The 19,977-nt window shown below is 37.4% G+C and overlaps 1 protein-coding gene across 6 annotated transcripts in view; it reads left to right on the top strand.

The window, feature by feature from the left end:
• GMCL1 (germ cell-less 1, spermatogenesis associated) overlaps window positions 1-19,977 on the top strand; it is a 59,454-nt gene that overhangs the window by 26,772 nt on the left and 12,705 nt on the right. For 3 of the 6 annotated variants that reach the window (XM_060187159.1, XM_060187160.1, XM_060187158.1), the window contains 3 exons: window positions 2,853-2,922; window positions 7,713-7,788; window positions 18,405-18,550. In XM_060187159.1, coding sequence (XP_060043142.1) covers window positions 2,853-2,922; window positions 7,713-7,788; window positions 18,405-18,550 — 292 coding nt within the window. The remainder of the gene's footprint in view (window positions 1-2,852; window positions 2,923-7,712; window positions 7,789-18,404; window positions 18,551-19,977) is intronic. The other 3 variants (XR_009548922.1, XM_060187161.1, XM_060187162.1) reach the window with 1 other exon arrangement.

Genomic DNA, 19,977 nt, shown 5'->3' with positions numbered 1-19,977 from the left:
CATCAGTATCCCAAGAACCTCTTCACCTCCTTCCAACATCTCCCAATAAAGCAAAAGATTCCCCCAGAATCTTTTGCTTTATTGCAATGCACTCCACCCAGTCCCAAATTTTGCTTTGCCTTTGCCTTTCTGCCTTCCTTCCTTCCTTCCTTCCTTCCTTCCTTCCTTCCTTCCTTCCTTCCTTCCTTTCTTTCATTCATTTATTGGATAGAGACAGCCAGAAATTGAGATAGAGAGTGAGAGAGACAGAGAGACACTTGCAGCCCTACTTCACCACTTGTGAAGCTTCCCGTCTGCAGTGGGGACCAGGGACTTGAACCCAGGACCTTGCACACTATAATGTGTACAGTTAACCAGGTGCACCACCACCTGGCCCCTCTGCCCTTTTTCTTAAATGCCACCTATAAGTGAGATCATTTGATATTTATCCTCTTTTTAACTTATCTCATAAAATAATGCCTATAAATTCCATCCAAGATGAAGCAAAGGAGATACATTAGTCATTTTTAACATCTGAGTAGTATTTCTTTGTGTGTACATAACTTTCTTAGTCATTCATCTGTTGTTGAATCAGACTTCCAAGATCAGGCTATTAACATATTGTGCTACTGTGAACATAGCTGTACATAGATCTTTCAATAGGTGTGTTTGGTTCCTTTGGATATATGCCCAGGAAAGGAATTGCCAGGTGACAGCATGGGTCCATTTCTAGGATTCTGAGAAGTCTCCAGATTGTTTTCCATAGGGGTCTTAGCAATTTTCATTCCCACCAGCAGTGTAGAAGATTCCTGCTTTCTCCATAACCTCAAGAGCATTTGTTGTTTCTATCCTTCCTAATGTATGTATTCTCACAGGTATAAGGTGGTATCTCATTGTTGTCTTTATTTGTATTTCAAAACCAAATTATTCTTAACCTCAGAAATACATTTTTATACCATTGCTAGTGCCTGCTGTGTAAATATCATACATTGCTATATCATAAGTAATATAAAAACCTGTAACTGTATTGCCAAGATCAATTAAATATTCTAACACTAGTCTTATACTACTTTTTAATTTAGAAATGAAGTTTTAAAATAATTATTTATGAATGCATTTATTTATTTGATTGGACAGAGAGAAATTGAGAGGGGAAAGAGAGAGAAAGACCACCTGCAGCAGTGTTTCATCACTAAGGAAGCTCCCCCTGCAGGTAGAAACTGGATCCTTGAACTTTGGTCCTCACACATTATATATAACCTGTGCGCTCAACCTGGTGAACCACCCCTACCCACCTGCCCCATCCCTAGAAATGAATTTTGAAAAGGTTTAAAAAAGTAGCTCCTGAAATAGCTTGATTTAGGTGTGTATCTGATACAAATAAGTAAACTTTATACTTCTAGCATGCAGATGGATATAAGTATTTCTATTCTAAAAGTATTTATGCAGTCAAAACCCCAAAGAATTTAGATATCCTCTATTTCTGACTTAATTTTAGCCAAGTTCATTCTCCTGCATTACAGATGCCAAAATAAACGCTCTGTGTAATCTGTCAGTTGAGTATCTAATTCTTAGGCAGAGGAGTGAAATGAGCATGCATTGATTCTTCCCAGTGTGTTAGTTAACTTGCCAGATTATGCATTGATGTTATGTAATTTATGCAATATAATCTTGGAAGTTCATCAAGGCAGTTGTCTCCATTTCATAGATGAAGTAGTGTGAATACAATGCTACATCTGTCTATAATTCTGATTTTTATTAATCTAAATAACAATTTTACTTTTAACAAGAGTTACCTTAATCTAATATGACAAGATTTTATTTATTATTGAGACAAACAGGAGAGAAAGAGAACCAGAACATTATTCTGGTACATGTGTTGTTGGGGATCAAACTTGGGGGACTTCATGCTTTAGAATCCATACTTTATCCACTGCACCACCTCCTGGACCTCAGTTTTTCTTTAAAACTTTTATTTTTGAGGGCCAGGCGGTGGCCACCTGGTTGAGCACATGTCACAGTGCACAGGACCCAGGTTCGAGCTTTCTGTTCCCATCTGCAAGGCGGTGAAAGCTTCATAAGTGGTAAAGCAGGACTGCAGATGTCTCTCTCTGTCTGTCTTCCCCTTCCCTCTCGATTTCTGGCTGTTTCTATCCAATAAATAAATAAAGATAATTAAAAATTAAAATAAAACTTTTATTTTTTTACCAGAGTACTGCTCAACTCTGGCTATTGGTGCTACTATGGGATCAGCATGTTTGAGTCTTGTACACTATCACTTCGCTATCTTTCCAGCCCCATAATTATTCTTTGTGTGTGTGTGTGTGTGTGGTTCCTTTGATAATTATTTTTATATTTATATTCATTTAAGAAATGAACATGTGGTCCGGGAGGTGGCACAGTGGATAAAGCATTGGATTCTCAAGCATGAGGTCCCGAGTTCAGTCCCTGGCAGCACATGTACCAGATTGATGTCTGGTTCTTTCTCTCTCCTCCTGTCTTTCTCATTAATAAATAAATAAATAAATTCTTAACAAAAAAAAAAAAAAAGAAATGAACAATTGATGTTACTCAGTTTTCTATTAAAACTTAAACCAATTAAAATTTTAAAATTCAGAAGGAGAAGAAATTCCTATAGAAACTTAAAACATTGTTTTAGGTGTATTTCACTCTGGGAAAAAAATGTGAATTGTGAAACAGTATTAAATGAAATTATATATATAATCTTTAAAACTCCTAACTCCAGAGTTTGTAATCTAAGTAGAGTCTACCCTAAGACAAAACTAGCATATTTACCCCACTGAAAACAAGCCATATTATTATTATAGTAGCATATTTATAAAATAAAAATCTTTTTTCCCCCCTGTTTTTAGATTGGCTATCTTCTGTGTATAAACAACAGTGGCTTGCTATGCTCCGTGCAGAACAAGATAGTGAGGTGGGGTAAGTATGTCACTGTTCTTTTAAAATTTTTTACTATGAATTTGTTTTATTTATCTTTTTAATTTTTTATCATTTATGGGGGGGAACTAGTGGCTTATAGTGCAGTTTCCTATATATAGGCATAATTTCCCAACTCTGTGTGATGGGTGTCTGCAAAACACTCTCACCCCCAACCTAAAGCCTCAAACCCACCCCCTCCCATGTCTCCTTGCATTCCTTTTTCAGACCAGCATTGGTTGTATCACTCTCTCTCTCATTTGCCCTACCTTTTCCTATATATTTGCTTTCTTCTGTTGATGATGTTTGTGTTCCTGGCTCTGTTCTACCACTGATCACCTCATTTAGAATTGGAGTTCCTTTGCTTCTTTTTGTATAGGACTCCTTTCAATAGTTTTTGCAATTGATGGTGGTGAATTTCTTCAGATTCTGTATGTTTTAGGAAGATTTTCATTTCTCCTCCATATTTGAAGGATACTTTGGCAGGGTGTATTATTCATGATTGGCGATTCTTACCTTTTAATACTGGGAATAAATCAGTTCATTCCTTTCTTGGGTTTGTGATGAGAAATCTGATGAAAGCTTCACAGTTCTACCTCTGTATGTCAGATTCTTCCTTTCCTTGATGGCTTGCAATATTTTTTTCCATTTCCTTGCTTTTGGATAGTTTTACTGTGATGTGTTGTCTCAGCCATTTTAGATTCAGGAACTTGGATGTTCATTTAGCTTCTTGGATGTCCATGTTTTAAATGTTGCCTAGGTCTAGAAAATTTCTGCTATGATTTCTCTGAATGTGTTCTCTGCTCCTCTCTCTCTCCTTCCCTTTGTCCTCAGGTATCCCAATAACTCTCACTTTATTTTTTCTGATGCAGTCTGCTATTTCACAGAGAATTGCTTCATTTTTGGTGAATTTTTACAACAGCTCAGTTGTAAAAATTTTTTTACAACAAAAACTCAAGTGAATGTGGTGCCTCAAACTGATTTATTCTACTTAACAGACTCCATCCAAAGTGTCTTTCATATCTTGTAGCTTTGTTTGGAATTTTCTTTGTGTGTTTTGAAGCTTGTTGGTGGAATGATCTCTTGAGATCCTGAATTTGTGTCTGTATGTTATGATTGGAGTCTTGAATTGCCTTCATGATAAGCTATCTGAATTCAAGATCCAACTTTTTTTCCAAATCTTTGTGAGTTTGAAGGGTTGAATTTTGATTAAATGTGGTTTCTGCTGTTCAGCCAGCAGGTAGCACTGTGGCTATGTTGTTGATATGTCCTGAGGTGTGGGGTATAAGAGGGGAGAGTCTTCTGTGTTACCTTGGGTAGATTACACAGAATATGTTTTTGTTGCCTTATTTCAGACTCTATTCTGTCACAGTCTGGACAGGCCTCACAGTTTTAGTTTCCAAACCAAATTTCTTTGGAGCGAGCCTATGTTCTGTGTAATTAGTAGAATGATGTTGCTTGCTGGCTGCCACTCTCTGTCCTAGCTGTTTTTCTGACTTGTAAGAGTTTCTCCCATACCCCTTATTACATGTGCCTGTACCCACCTATCAGTAAGGAATTTCTTCAAAGGGTTCCGTTGAAATGTGAACTTCTGAGCATTTTTTTCTTTCTTTATCTGGTTGTTTTTGGTGTGATCTTCCAGTTGCTGCAACTCTGTGGCCACGCCCCTGGAAGTCCACTATAAAATTTTAATATGTTCATTATATTAAAAATCAAGAACTGGCAGGGGTAGATAGCATAAGAGAGTCTCATGCCTGAGGCTTTTATGTCCCAGGTTCAATCTCCCGTACCACTATAAACCAGAGTTGAGCAGTACTCTGATAAAAAAACAAACAAACAACAGCAACATCAACAAAAAACCTGCTGTACCCTATAAAGAATTTTGGTCTGTACCCCCAGAAGGGGAGAAATGTTAAGGTAAGATGATCAGAGGGCTCTGAACTCCAATTCTATCAGGACCCAGAGAGAGGAGAAGGAAAAAGTAAAGACATTCAGTAATAGTAATAGGTATAGATATAACTTAAATAGGGAGAGAAAGCAGAATCATAGGGGGAAAAAAAGGGAAACCTTGGGAGAACTACTGCAGTTTCGAATGGAGAGAATGGGAACACAGAACGCTGGTGGTGGGAACAGTGTGGAATTATACCCCTGTTATCTCATAATTTTGTAAATATTAAATCACTAATAAAATTTTTTTAAATGCATGGGAAAAAATCAAGACCTGTGAGTATGTTGAATTTTTTTCCCTTGTTTTTATATATTCTTTAAAGAACTTCCTAAAATTATAAGCTAGTTTTTTATAGCCCAAAAGTGAGTATAGTATATGGAAGTGTTATATAACTCAAGATGATTATGATGTTACTATCTAGAATTCTTAGTTTCTATTTTGTAATTTATATTCCATATTTTTACATCTACTTATAGCATACTTGTTCAGCATATAGTGAGACTGGAAAGCAAACAAATTAATAAAGTGTAGGTTTGAAGCTCTTTCTTCTTCTCTCCCTTCTCCTCCTCCCCCCACTCTGTTCCTTCCTTCTTAGCTCTGGTTTATGGCAGTATTGGGATTGAACATGGGGCCTTTGCTGCCTCAGGCAGGAAAGTCCTTTTTTGCATAACCATCATGCTCTCTCACCAACCCAGTGAAACATTTTCTAGTGTAGATTTTATAAATCATTTTCTTTTGTACAATTAGATTTTAAATGTGGGATATACTTTTTTCTAAAAAGTTCTACTGTATGTAACCTTAATTGAGTTTCCCCTAAGAGACTGAGCTAGGGGGAAAAAGAGAGACTGAGATAGAATAAGTAGTTTTCTTATCCTCAGAAGTATATGATAGTGCCTTTAATGAAATGGTCTTTTCTACAGGTTTAGCAAGCATTTTCTCACAGTAACAGACCTTCTAAAGTGAGGAAGACAGCGTGTTTCCTGGATACTAACTAGGGTATAAAAGTTTCTTCTGAACTCCTCTCCACACTATCAACAGTTATCTTTCTTAATTGTTTGTTTATTAATAGATAGAATCAGAGAGAGGTGGGGGGGCAGATAGGGAAAGAGGCAGTCTCTCTGTCTCTCTCCATTCCCCCTTCCATCTCAATCTCTGTCTCTATACAATAAATTAATAAATAAATAAATAAATATATTTTTTAAAGTTTATAATCAGAAATGCCTAGAAACTCTTTTGTAAATTGGAACTCTTACTGTTTCATTTTCTTGGTTAGCACAATTTCTCAGATTCCCCTCCTCCTTAACCCCACCCCCTTTGTTTTGAGTGTAATCTAATAAAATTGTTCTAGAAGTCAGGGTAGTATGTGAAAAACAAAAGCAGCAGACAAGAATTAACCAATTAACCAGTTCATTCTTAAGGTTAACAACTGAATATGCTAACCACTTGTACCACAAAGACATAAACCAATACATTCGTCTTATTTATTATTATTATTATTATTTCATTTACTTATTTTTGCCAGGGCACTGCTCAATTCTGGTTTATAGTTGGTGTCAGGGATTGAGCCTGGGACCGTTGCTGCTTCAGGGATCAAAGTTTTTTGTTTGTTTTTATTTATTATTGTATAGAGACAGAAATTGAGAGGGGATGAGGAGATAAAGAGGGAGACAGAGAGAGATCTGCAGCTCTACTTTGCAACTCATAAAGCTTTCCCCCTGTAGGTAGGGGACCAGGGTTTAAACTGGGGTTCTTGTGCATTATAGTGTATGTAGTTAACCAGGTGTGCCACAGCCCAGCCCTGATCAAAGCTTTGTGTAACCATTACTCTGTCTCTCCAGCCCAGCATTCTTAATTGATTATCAAGGTTGGTTTTTTTTTTAACCTTAGTACTGCTCAACTCTACCGTATAGTGGTGCTAGGGATTGCACCTTGGAGCCTCGGACATGAAACTGTTTTACTGTTGTTGGTACTATCTCACCAGCCTGAACATCAAGTTGTAGTTTTTTTTTTTCCAATTTTTCATATTTGTTTAAATTATGTATAGTACTTTATGAAACTATTTACCAATTGGGGAAAGAGAAACCAGAGCATCACTCTGGCACATGTGTTGCTGAGGACTGAATTTAGGAACTCAAACTTGAAAATCCAACACTATCCATTGTGTCACCTCCCAGGTTACCTGAGTATCAGATTTTATTTTTAATATTTATTTATTCCCTTTTGTTGCCCTTGTTGTTTTTATTGTTATAGTTACTGTTACTATTGCTATTGATGTCGTCGTTGTTGGGTAGGACAGAGAGAAATGGAGAGAGGAGGGGGGTAGACAGAGGGGGAGAGAAAGATAGACACTGCAGACCTGCTTCACCGTTTGTGAAGTGACTCCCCTGAAGGTGGGGAGCCAGGGGCTCGAACTGGGATCCTTAAGTCGGTCCTTGCGCTTTGCGCCACGTGTACTTAACCTGCAGTGCTAGCACCCGACTCCCTCAGATTTTTGTTTGTTTTATCGCCACTAGGGAGATTGCTGGGACTCAGTGCCTGTAGGATTAATCCACTAATCCTGGCAGCCTGCCTGCCTGCTTGCCTGCCTTCCTTTTTCTTTTAATTTATTTATGAATTAATAGAAATTAAGAGGGGAGGTGGAGCTAGAGGGACAGAGAGCGAGACCTGCACCATTGCTTCCTCTTGTGAAGTTTCCCTCCTGCAGGGGCTTCCAATCTTTGCACATGATAACCTGTGCACTCTACCAAGTATGCCATTGTCTGCCCCCCTGAATCTTTAACTCAAAAAAAATGTTGTTATTGTTGCCTATTTTATATGATATTTCATGTCTTATGTGTATGTCTAGCCCTCAGGAAATCAATAAAGAAGAACTGGAAGGAAATAGCATGAGGTGTGGTAGGAAACTTGCCAAAGATGGTGAAGTAAGTATGGATTGGATCATGACTCTTAAATCTAATATAGATTGTTGTACTGTTAGTGCAAAGTACATACTCATGACACCTGTTATAGCTCAGAACAGCTTTTTTAGTACAGTTTATTTAATGTCCTCCTGAGCATAGATCCTGTTAGATGCTCATTAATGATCAAATACTTGACTATATTACAAGACTTGGTGGGTGTAGATAAAAGATATGAGAATGGGCAGGGGTAGATAGCATAATGGTTATGCAAACAGACTCTAATGCTTGAGGCTTCAAAGTCCCAGGTTCAATCCCCGTCACCACCATAAGCCAGAGCTGAGCAGTTCTCTGGTTAAAAATAACAACAACAACAATAGTAATAATAATAATACATAGGAGAATGCCTCAGTGATCTAAAAATTAAGATGCATAAGTCAACATGGGAGCCATTACATAGTTTTCTAATTATTTTATAATTACCCCAAATCAAAGATGCTCAGACTTTTTTGCTGCCCATAGGAAAGAAAGATTAAGTCTTTCTTCCCTTCTTCCTTCTCTTCCACCTCTCTCCCTTCCTCCCTTCCTTACTCAACAAAATTATTATGAAAAATCTTGTTTTATGTTTAATTTTTAAAACTTGTTTTGATTCATTATTAAATTGATTTTACAACCCACTAGTGTGACATGAATCACATTCTTAAAAATTTCATCCCAATTGTGATTTTTGGCTTTAATAATATCAACCTAATTTAGACAACTTTATTTTCATGCCCAATTTTTTCTAAGACTTCATTTCTCTTTTTTTTTAATATTTATTTTTTATTCCCTTTTGTTGCCCTTATTGTTTTATGGTTGTAGTTATTATTATCAGTAACAACAACAATAATAACTACAACCATAAAACAACAAGGGCAACAAAAGGGAATAAATAAATTAAAAAAAATTTTTTTTTAAGTTAGGTTTGGGCTAGGGAGATATTATTGCTGCAGCTCACAGGGCTTGCCTGTGAGAGGTCCTAAATTCAATCCCTGGCACCACCAATAACTAAAATCAGTAGTGCTCTAATATAATATATATGTAATTACTTTGTGTTAGCATTCATAATTCAGAGAATGAAAGAGAAGTAGGTACTATCTTTATTCCTTAAGTACTGTATTGATTTCTGACCTTGTTCCTCCAACCCCTTAACTGAACTACAGTTCCTTTGAAACAAGTGCTTTTGCTATATCACTATCCTTATTGTGGCATCATTTACTGTCATTATCTCTTGTTACCAATCTTGGTGATTTCAGAATTCCTGTTCCCTGACCTCCCTTTCTCCTGTGATTTTGTACTTTATCCTATTTCAAGTCAATTCATATTAGTAAATATTAGTAATTAATAATCCCCCTTCAAAATACTCATTTCAAGTATTTCATTTTCATATTTCATCTCTTTCTAGTATTTTTTCTCCAAAAATTTGTTAACCTGCAAATAAAATAACAATACATACTTTTTTCCCTACCATCGTCTCTCTTTTTATTATTTGTATTTTGTTTCATCTTAAAACCATTCCCTGGCTTACACTTTTAGCATGCCTTTTCCCTTTGTCAAACTCACCTGATGAGGCCCCAAATTTTGTTAAATCACAGCTTTTCATGCCTATTTCCAAACAGATGTGACTAGTGAAGTCCCAGTGCACCAGCAGGTTTTACTTGAAAGTCTGTAACTTTAACCTTTAAGCAGGTCTTTAGTGATGCATGATAATCCTCCCAAATTTCCCTAGTGTACCCATCCTTCCATTATTTTCTTTTAAAAAATCATGCTTGGTGGCGCACCTGGTTGAGCACACATATCACAATATGCAGGGACCCAGGTTCAAGCCCCCCCCTTCTCTACCTGCAGAGGGAAAGCTTCACAAATGGTGAAGCAGTGCTGCAGGTGTCGCTCTGCCTCTCTTCCTTTCTATTTCACCCTCCTTTCTCAATTTCTCCCTGTCTCTATCCAATAAATAAAGATAATAAATTTATATTTTAAAAATATCATGCTTATTAACACTACAGAGAGAATCAGAGCATTACTTTGTCATGCCGTGTTGAGTGTTGAACTTGGGACCTCATGGGTGAAAGTACAATGCTTTTATCCACTGGGCCTACCCATTATTTTGTAAAGATTTATTTAGGGGACTGGGCAGTGGCACACCTGGTTAAGTATGCATGTTACCATGCACAAGGACCCAGGTTTGAATCTTTGATCTCTCTTCCCTATCTCTCTATCTCTCTCATCTCCTCCACTCTTCTCAAATTCTCTATGTCTTATTAAAAATTAAGGGGGAATAACAACAACGATAAACCATAAGGGCAACAAAAGGGAAAAAACAGCCTCCAAGAGCAGTGGATTTGTACTGTAGGCACCAAACCCCAGCAGTAACCCTGGAAAAAAAATTAAAATAAAAAATACCTAGAATTAATATTAAAAAAAAAATTAAAAGGGAAACAGTCCCATGCTGAATGCTTCAATTTAAATTTGAGGGTTCAGATTTTTCCTTCCAAAGTAGTTTGTGACCCATAAATATTCCTTCTGTTAATCCTTTGCTTAAGTACCAAACTTTGAATTCTTTCTTTTATACCATGCCCTGAAGTTTTTGGGGGGTTTTCTTGGATTTTTTAAAAAATTCTTTATTGGGGGATTAATGCTTGACATTCAACAGTAAATACAATAGTTTGTATGTGCATAACATTTCTCAGTTTTCCACTTAAATATACAACCCCCATTAGGTCCTCTGTCATCCTTTTTGGACCTGTACTCACCTCCTACACCACCTACCCCAGAGACTTTTACTTTGGTGCAATACACCAGCTCTAGTTCAGGTTCTACTTGTGTTTTCTCTTTTGGTCTTGTTTTTCAACTTCGGCCTGAGAGTGAGATCATCCCATATTCATCCTTCTGTTTCTGACTTACTTAACTTAACATGATTTCTTCAAGCTCCAACCAAGATGGACTGAAAATGGTGAAGTCGCTGTTTTTAATAGCTGAGTAGTATTCCATTGTGTATATATACCACAACTTGCTCAGCCAGTCATCTGTTGTTGGGCACCTGGGTTGCTTCCAGGTTTTGGCTATTACAAGTTGTGCTGCCAAGAACATATGTGTACACAGATCTTTTTGGATGGGTGTGTTGGGTTTCATAGGATATATCCCCAGGAGAAAAATTGCAGGATCATAAGGTAGATCCATTTCTAGCCTTCTGAGAGTTCTCCAGTCTGTTCTCCACAGAGGTTGGACCAACTTACATTCCCACCAGCAGTGCAGGAGGGTTTCTTTGCCCCAACAACCTCTCCAGCATTTTGCTGCTGTTACCTTTTCTGATATATGACATTCTCACAGGAGTGAAGTGGTATTTCATTGTTGTCTTTATTTGCATTTCTCTGACAAAGACTTGGAGCATTTTTTTCATATGTTTCTTGGCCTTCTGGATCTCTTCTGTGGTGAATATTCTGTCCATGTCCTCCCCCCATTTTTGATGGGGTTATTTGTTTTCTTTTGGTTCAGTTTGGCAAGCTCTTTATTTATTTTGATTATTAGCCTCTTGTCTGATGTATGGCATGTAAAGATCTTCTCCCATTCTATGAGGGGGTCTCTTGGTTTGGGTAGTGGTTTCTTTTGCTGTACAGAAGCTTTTTAATTTGATGTAGTCCCATAAGTTTATACTTGCCTTAGTCTTTTTTTAAATTGGATTCATTTCATTGAAGATGTCTTTAAAATTTAAGCGGAAAAGAGTTCTGCCAATATTTTCCTCTAAGTATCTTATAGTTTGGGTCTAACATCCAAGTCCTTGATCCTCTTGGAATATACTTTTGTATTTGGTGAAATATAGTGGTTCAGTTTCATTCTTTTGCATGTTTCAACCCATTTTTTCCAGCACCATTTGTTGAAGAGACTCTGCTTTCCCCATTTAATAGTCTGGGCCCCTTTGTCAAAGATTAGATGTCCATAGGTGTGGGGGCTTATTTCCCGACTCTCAATTCTGTTCCACTGGTACTGTTTCAGTACCAAGCAGTTTTGATGATAATAATACAGTTTGAGATCTGGGAGTGTGATGCCTCCATTTCTGTCCTTTCTTCTCAAGATGGTTTTGGCAATTCTAGGTCTTTTCTGGTTCCAGATAAAGATTTGTAGTATTTGTTCTATTCTCCTAAGAAATGTGGTAGGATTTGATGGGGATAGCATTAAATTTGTAGATGGCTCTGGATAGTATATTCAATTTGATGATGTTAATTCTTCCAGCCCATGAGCATGGAATATCTTTCCACTTCTTTGTTTCTTTTTCCATTTTCTTGAGTAGTGACTCATAATTTTTAAAATACAAGTATTTCACTTCTTTGGTTAGGTTTATTCCCAAGTATTTTATTGTTTTTGTTGCTAGAGTAAAAGGAATTGATTTCTGGATTTGATCTTCTTCTAACTTAGTGTTTGCATAGAGGAATGCCATTGACTTTTGAATATTAATTTTGTAGCCTGACAACTTAATGTATTGCCTGATGATTTCCAAAAGCTTCTTGCTGGATTCTTTAGGTTTTTCTTTTTTTTTAATATTTATTTATTTATTCCCTTTTGTTGGTGTTGTCTTATTGTTATAGTTATTGTTGTTGCTAATGATGTTGTTGTTGGATAGGACAGAGAGAAATGGAAAGAGGAGAGGAAGGCAGAGAGGGGGAGAGAAAGATAGACAACTGCAGACCTGCTTCACCACATGTGAAGCGACTCCCTTGCAGGTGGGGAGCTGAGGGCTTGAACCGGGATTCTTACTCCGGTTCTCATGCTTTCTGCCTCCTGTGCTTAACCCGCTGCACAACACCTGACTCCCTCTTTAGGTTTTTCTATGTATACTATCATGTCATCTACAAATAGGGAGAGTTTGACTTCTTCTCTTCCAGTCTGTATCCCTTTAATTCCTTGCTCCTGCCTGATTGCTATGGCAAGAACTTCCAACTCCCAACAATAATGGTGATAGTGGGTAGTCCTGGCTAGTACCTGATCTGAGTGGAAATTCTTCCAGTTTTTTACCATTGAGTATGATGTTGGTTGTAGGTTTACTATATATACACTCCACAATCTTGAGGAATTTTCCATCTATTCCCATTTTTTGTAGCATTTTGATCATAAAGGGTTGTTGGATTTTATCAAAGGCTTTCTCTGCATCTATTTATATGACCATGTGGTTTTTGGTCTTGCTTTTATTTGTGTGATGGATCGCATTGATTGATTTACATATATTAAACCAACCTTGCGTGCCTGGGATAAACCCCATTTCGTCATGATGAACAATCTTTTAAATATACTGCGGTATCCGGTTGGCTAGAATTTTGTTCAATATTTTTGCATCTGTGTTCATCAGAGATATTGGTCTGTAGTTTTCTTTCTTGGTTGTGTCCCTCTCTGCTCTTGGTTTCAGAGTGATATTGGCTTCGTAGAAGCTGGAATAGAGTATTCCAATGTCTTCAGTCTTCTGGAAGATGAACTGTTCCATGAATGTTTTGTAGAATTCACTTGTAAAACCATCTGGTCCAGGACTTTTGTTCTTGGGAAGGTATTTGATAACTGTTTCAATTTTGTTGGCTGTGATGGGACTGTTCATATAATCTACTTCCTCATTAATTTTGGAAGTTTGTTGGTATTTAGGAAATTGTCCATTTCTTCCAGGTTCTCTAGCTTGGTGGCATATAGTTGTTTATAGAAGCCTCGCATGATAATGTTGAATTTCTGTGGTGTCCGTTGTGATATCTCCTCTTTCATTTACTATCTGATTTATTTGGGTCTTCTCTCTTTTTTGTTTTGTGAGTCTGGTTACAGGTTTGTGGATTTTGTTCACTTTTGAAGAACCAACATTTACTTTTGTTGATCTTTTGTATGGTTTTCTTATTCTCAATGTTATTGATTTCTGCCCTAACTTTAGTGATTTCTGTCCTTCTGGTTGCTTTAGGGTTCCTTTGTTGTTCTTCTTCTAGGTCTTTAAGGTGTACAATCAGGCTGTTTATTTGTGCTTTTTCTTGTTTCCTAATGTGTGCTTGTATAGCTATGAACTTCCCTTTCGGTCCTGCTTAGCTGTGTCCCAAATATTTTGATAGCTTGTGTCTTCATTTTCATTGAACTCTCATCAAATCATTTGATTTCTTCCTTTTTTTCCTCTTTGAGCCAGTAGTTAAGGAGTATACTGTTGAGCTTCCACATTTTGGGACTATTACTAATCTTTTGTTGATTGTTAAGTGTTAGTTTAACTTCACTGTGGTCTGAGAAGATGCTTGGGATGATTTCAATGCTCTTGAATTTGCTGATGCTGTCCTGTGGCCTAACATATGATCTATCCTTGAGAATGGACCATGTGGATTTGAATAGAATGTGTATTCCACTTTCTGGGGGTGAATGATTATGAAAATGTCTTAATAGTTCTAGTTTATCTATCTCTTCATTTAGCTTCCTCATGTCTTTATTGATTTTCTGCCTGGATGATCTGTCAAGTTGAGAGAGTAGGGTGTTGAAGTGTCCCCTATTATGACTGTGTTGCTGTTAATATATTACTGTAGCTCTTTCCGTAGATATTTGATGTATTTAGATGGCTTCTCATTGGGTGCATAGATGTTAATAATTATTAAGTCCTCTTGGTTGACTGATTACATTAAATAATGTCCACCCCTCTCTTTTTTTATTTTATTTTTAAGTGTATCGTGTCTGATATGAGACTATCTGTTCCTGCCCCTTTTTGTGGGCCATTTGCTTATATGATAGTTTTCCATCCTTTCAGTTTGAGTCTCTTTGTCTTATTGAGTTAGGTGGGTTTCCTGTAGGCATCATATTGTTGGGTTATGTTTACTGATCCATCTTCCTACTCTGTGTCTTTTAATAGGTGAATTCAGGCCATTTATTGATATCAAGGATTGAAGATATTTTAACACCATTATTGTAGAGTTTGAGTGTTCTGACATGGCATATCTATGGTGCTCTGACTTCGTATAGGAGATCTTTCAGAACTTCTTTCTGGACAGGCTTGGTGATAGTTGCTTCTTTCAACTGTTGCTTGTCTAAGAAGGTTTTTATGTCTCCATCTAGTCTGAATGACAATCTTGCAGGATACAGCCGTCTTGGTTGTACAGCAGTGCTCGATAGATCTTGCCATTCTCTTCTGGCCTGTAATGTTTGGAGAAATCTGTTGCTAATCTTAGCTGTTCTCTTGTCCTGGTTCATTTCTCCATGGTTTTCCTCTGTAAGTGACTCTTGGCTTTTATCTTGTAGCCTTTAGGATCCTTTCTTTATCCTTATTTCTTTGCATTCTAAATATGAGGTGTCTTGGTGTCTTGTAAGTTTGGGTTAATTCTGTTTGGGACCCTTGAACCTTTATGTCTTCTGTGTTGTCTAGACTAGAAAAGTTCTCAGCTATTATGTCCTGAAGAATTCTTTCTTTCCCTCCCTCTCTTTCTTCCTCTGGGAAGCCAAGAATGTGTATATTATTTCTTTTGAAGTCATCCCATAGGTCTCTGTTGTTTTCAGTCTCTTAGTCTCTTTTTGATAATCTCTTGCTTTTTTAAAAGTATTTATTTATTTGTTCCTTTTTGTTGCCTTTGTTTTATTGTTGTAGTTATTATTGATGTCATTGTTATAGGATAGGACAGGGAGAAATGGAGAGAGGAGGGGAAGACAGAGAAGGGGAGAGAAAGGTAGACATCTGCAGACCTGCTTCACTGCCTGTGAAGTGACTCCCCTTCAGGTGGGGAGCCGGGGGCTCAATCCGGGATCCTTACACTATTCCTTGCACTTCACGTCATGTGCACTTAACCCACTGTGCTACTGCCTGACTCCCGATCTCTTGCTTTTTTAGTTGTCTCTAATTCGTCCTTGATCTTACTAATTCTGTCTTCGGCCTCTTTTATTCTATTCTCTCACCTCTGTACTGTTTTCTGGAGTTCATCTATTTTGTTACCCTGTTCTGATACTGTTTTAGCTTGTTCAGCTAGTTGTGTTCTTAGCTCATCTATTTCAGCTTTCAGCTCTCTAATAACCTTGCGATAATTAGTGTTCTCTTCCAGAGTCTCATTTGTTATTTCTGCATTTCTGATGACAATTCTTTCAAACTCTTTACTCACTCTCATGACTATTTCCTTAACAAATGTTTGATGCTGACCTCACTATTTTGTGGTTCAACCTTTGGGGGACTTTTAGCTTGTCTCTGTCCTGGTTCATTTCTCCAGTAGTTCTTCTTGTTGGCTTAACCATTCTACATAGTATGTTATGAGGTCCCTCTCTCAGTACTTTTCAAATTACTGATCACTCTTGCCTGGATTGACTTGAGTCTTAAGTAACGTGCTTCAATAATTCACAGTTGTGGAAATTAACAATTGTTTCAATATTATTTCAATCCTTGAGTTGGAGCACAGAGGCTGCTAAAAGCCTCTTTTGTTCTTTTTCATCCCTGTAGGCTATGGGAGCCTGAGGACTTTTAGACTATAAGTAGGCTTCTTAGCTTAATCCCTCACTCCTGACCAAGAGATAAAGCAGGTTGGGGCAGAGATAGCACAGTGGTTATGCAAAGAGACTCTTACACCCCAAGGATCCAAATCTCCAGGCTCAATTCGGCTTCTCTGCCAATCCAGGCAGCACTGCTAGACCCTGTGAGTTTCTAAACAAGTCCTATTTATAGTCTGAAGGTTCTCAGGCAATTATTCCCTATGTTCTCATCAGGAAAACATTGTGGAAAGGCTTTCACTATACAGCCCCACTGCTAGACCACCGAGATGTAGCTCTTCTCCTGAGTTTCCTGGTCAGTTCTCTGTTTCCTGCTGCTGCTCCAGCCTCTGAGGATAGTAGCAGTGGAGACTCACAGTTGCATTTGGTGAGTCTTAGGGCAATCCTTTCCTCTCTTCAGCAGTCTTTTTGTTGGTAAAGCAGACTGGAGGTGGTGCCTCAACTGGTAAACTGCTGGACTGTTACCAGCCTCTCAGTCTCTCCTTAGGCTCCTCTCTGTCCACGAGCCACACATGTTTGCACTCACCAATGGTTTGATGCATTCCTCAAGTCATTCTAGTCCTGCCTTGTTGCAGTCCCAGTTGGTCTCCTTTGGTATCCTGAAGTTTAAAAATATAATATACCACCACTACTCAGGTCTAAGCCACCGTTGTCTACTGCCTTCACCTGTATTTTGTAGCTTCGCAGTTAACCCTCTACTTTTAACTTGCTTCTCTATATTCTGTTTTCCATATGACAACCAGATAATCTTTTTTAGGATACAAATTAGATCATGTCATTTCCTTCCCAAAACTTTCTATTAGTTCCTTACTAGGAGAAACATTTCCTTGCTATGAAGTACTATACCCTACTTTTTCTTACTCCTATAGACTCTGAATTCATATTGAGAACTGCCCTCCTCAGTTACCCTAGCCATCTAGCTCTTCTTTCTGTTCCTTAAGTATGCTAAAATGTTTACTCCAGAGATTTATACTTTGAGTTCAAGTCACTTTTTCTTTAGTTAACAACTCAAGGTTCTACTCTTTAGAGAAACTTCTGTAACCATCTGTCTAAGCTAACAAGTGCCCCGACTATAAAACTCCTCTGCCCTGTCACTCTTTTCTGACTTCTGTTATCTTTTATTCTACTCATGTGTATTTCTCATCTCTTCTTCCATATAAACATATATGCATTGTACTAGGCAGAAGTTAATTCACAGATATTTCTTCAGACTGTCATATTCAGTAAATGCCAGTTAATTATTGATCTAGTGTAATTCAGAATGTTAACTAGAAACCTAAAGCCCTGTTTCACTATTCCCTTATCACCTTTCTTAATAATCTTAATTTACTATTAAGTGCTAAAATAAACAAATTGTGTAACCTCATGTTGGTATTAAAGATACTTTTGCTGTTTATCTCTTGATTCATTAGTTACTTAAGGTGTTTATAAAAGTATTTTTAAAGCAAGATAGATATTAATGGGTTCTTATTACCTCCATCTAAATGCCTAACTTCCTAAAAGCTATACCTACTTAGAACTGCATATTATGGGAGTCGGGCAGTAGCGCAGCAGGTTAAGCACACATGGTGCAAAACACAAGGACCAGCATGAAGATCCCAGTTTGAGCCCCTGGCTCCCCACCTGCAGGGGAGTCACTTCACAGGCGGTGAAGCAGGTCTGCAGATGTCTATCTTTCTCTCCCCTTCTCTGTCTTCCCCTCCTCTCTCCATTTCTCTCTGACCTATCCAGCAATAACGACATCAATAACAACAATAATAACTACAATAAAGAAAATAACAAGGGCAACAAAAAGGGAAAATAAATAAATATTTTTTAAAAAGAACTGCATATTACTTATGTTAGGATTACAGTTGGAAGAGTAATGAAACTATCATGAAAAGGCAATATTAGGAAAGTGCCTTAAGAATAGTGATTACTGATACTGCTTTTCTTGCTTTGATACTGTTTTGTGTAATGTGTGTGTGTGTATATCTTCTGTGTGGTAAAAGAAGACACTGGCAAAAAGTTGAGAAATATTTTTTGAGATATTTCATGAGAGATACATTTGGAATAAGGAGAAAAAAGACAGCTTAAACTTTTTATTTTTGACTTGTTAGTACTATAAACTGAAGTGAGTCTCTTTGCTTTGTGTTTCTTAGTACTGTTGGCGATGGACAGGTTTTAACTTCGGCTTTGACCTGCTTGTAACTTACACCAATCGGTACATCATTTTCAAACGCAATACACTGAATCAGCCTTGCAGTGGATCTGTCAGTTTACAGCCTCGACGGAGTATAGCATTTAGGTAGGATAAGATTTCTCCACTCACTCCTCTCCAATCCTGGAGAAATATAAAATGTGAAAAACATCTTGATAACTTATAAAATACAGTGGTAGAACTTTGGTAAGATATAATATATAATGCCAGGGATATAGTTCAACCAACCTGTTAGAGCACCAACTCACATGTACAGTGCTTTGGACTACTCTCCCTCTCAAAATAATATAATAGTAAATTACTTATTAATTAATAAAATTGCATCATTATTAGAGAGATGTGGAGAGAAAGATACAGAGAGAACAGAGCACTGCTCAGCTCTGGTGTATGGTGGTAGTGGGTATTTAAACCCAGGACCTCAGAGCCTCAGGCATGTAAGTCTTTGGCATAACTATGCTGTCTCCCCAACCCAAATTAATAAAATATTTAAAGATACTATATTTAAAAAACACATACTCTGAAAATTATAAATTTTTATTTTATAGAAAATTAAGTCCATTTTTTTGATAAGATTATTTTATGAGAAAGTAGTCAGCACTACTCTAGCACACGTTACACTCATACATACTGATACTGTGTTCTACTCACTGAGCCACCTTTCTGATAAAGCCCCATTTCTATGAAATGTGTTAATAATCAAAGTAATAAGATCTGTGATGTCAGAGAAAAAAGTGAATGGAATATGAAGACACAGTGTTTGTAATAGGCTTAAAGTTGTTGTCATGCTACAATTCCTAACAACTAAAAGGCCCAAATAAGAACTGAAGCAAGATATTTTTCCATTGGGCCATGACTGACATCCTTAGCTTTCCGTAGGATTTTAATTAATTAATTAATTAATTTATTCATTCATTCATTCATTGATAAAAAGGCTCTATTCCTGCACAGCTTCACCACTCATAGCAAACTAGTTTGTTTGTTTGTTTAGGTATAGGGCAAAAAAAGAGGAGAAACACCACAGCACCAGTCCACAACTCACGTGGAGTCTAAGGGCAAAGTTTATGCTCCACTGGGAGCATAAACTCATATTATCTCATAGCCCCAATTTCTGTAGGGTTTTATATGTCCAATTTTGCATGCTTGTTGAACTGACAATCTTCTAAAAAGGAAGCTAGAAAATTGGAAAACTACTCAGTTTATATAAAAATATTTTATACCACATGTAAAAGTCAAGTCAAACTGGGTCAAAGAAATAAGCATAAGAGCTAAAACTTAAATCTCAGAAAAGAAACATAGGATAAAAACCTTAGGGGCTGGGCGGAAGAGCAGCAAGTTAAGTGCACATGGTACAAAGCACAAGGACTGGTGTAAGGATCCTGGTTCAAACCCCTGGCTCCCCACCTGCATGGGGGGGTCACTTCAAAAGTGGTGAAGCAGGTCTGCAGGTATCTATTTCTCTCCTGCTCTCTGTCTTCCCCTCCTCTCTCAATTTCTTTCTGTCCTATCCAACAGCA

Source organism: Erinaceus europaeus, chromosome 3 (genome assembly GCF_950295315.1).
Source record: "Erinaceus europaeus chromosome 3, mEriEur2.1, whole genome shotgun sequence".
Taxonomy (NCBI): domain Eukaryota; kingdom Metazoa; phylum Chordata; class Mammalia; order Eulipotyphla; family Erinaceidae; genus Erinaceus; species Erinaceus europaeus.
This window is presented reverse-complemented; position numbering and strand designations above follow the sequence as displayed.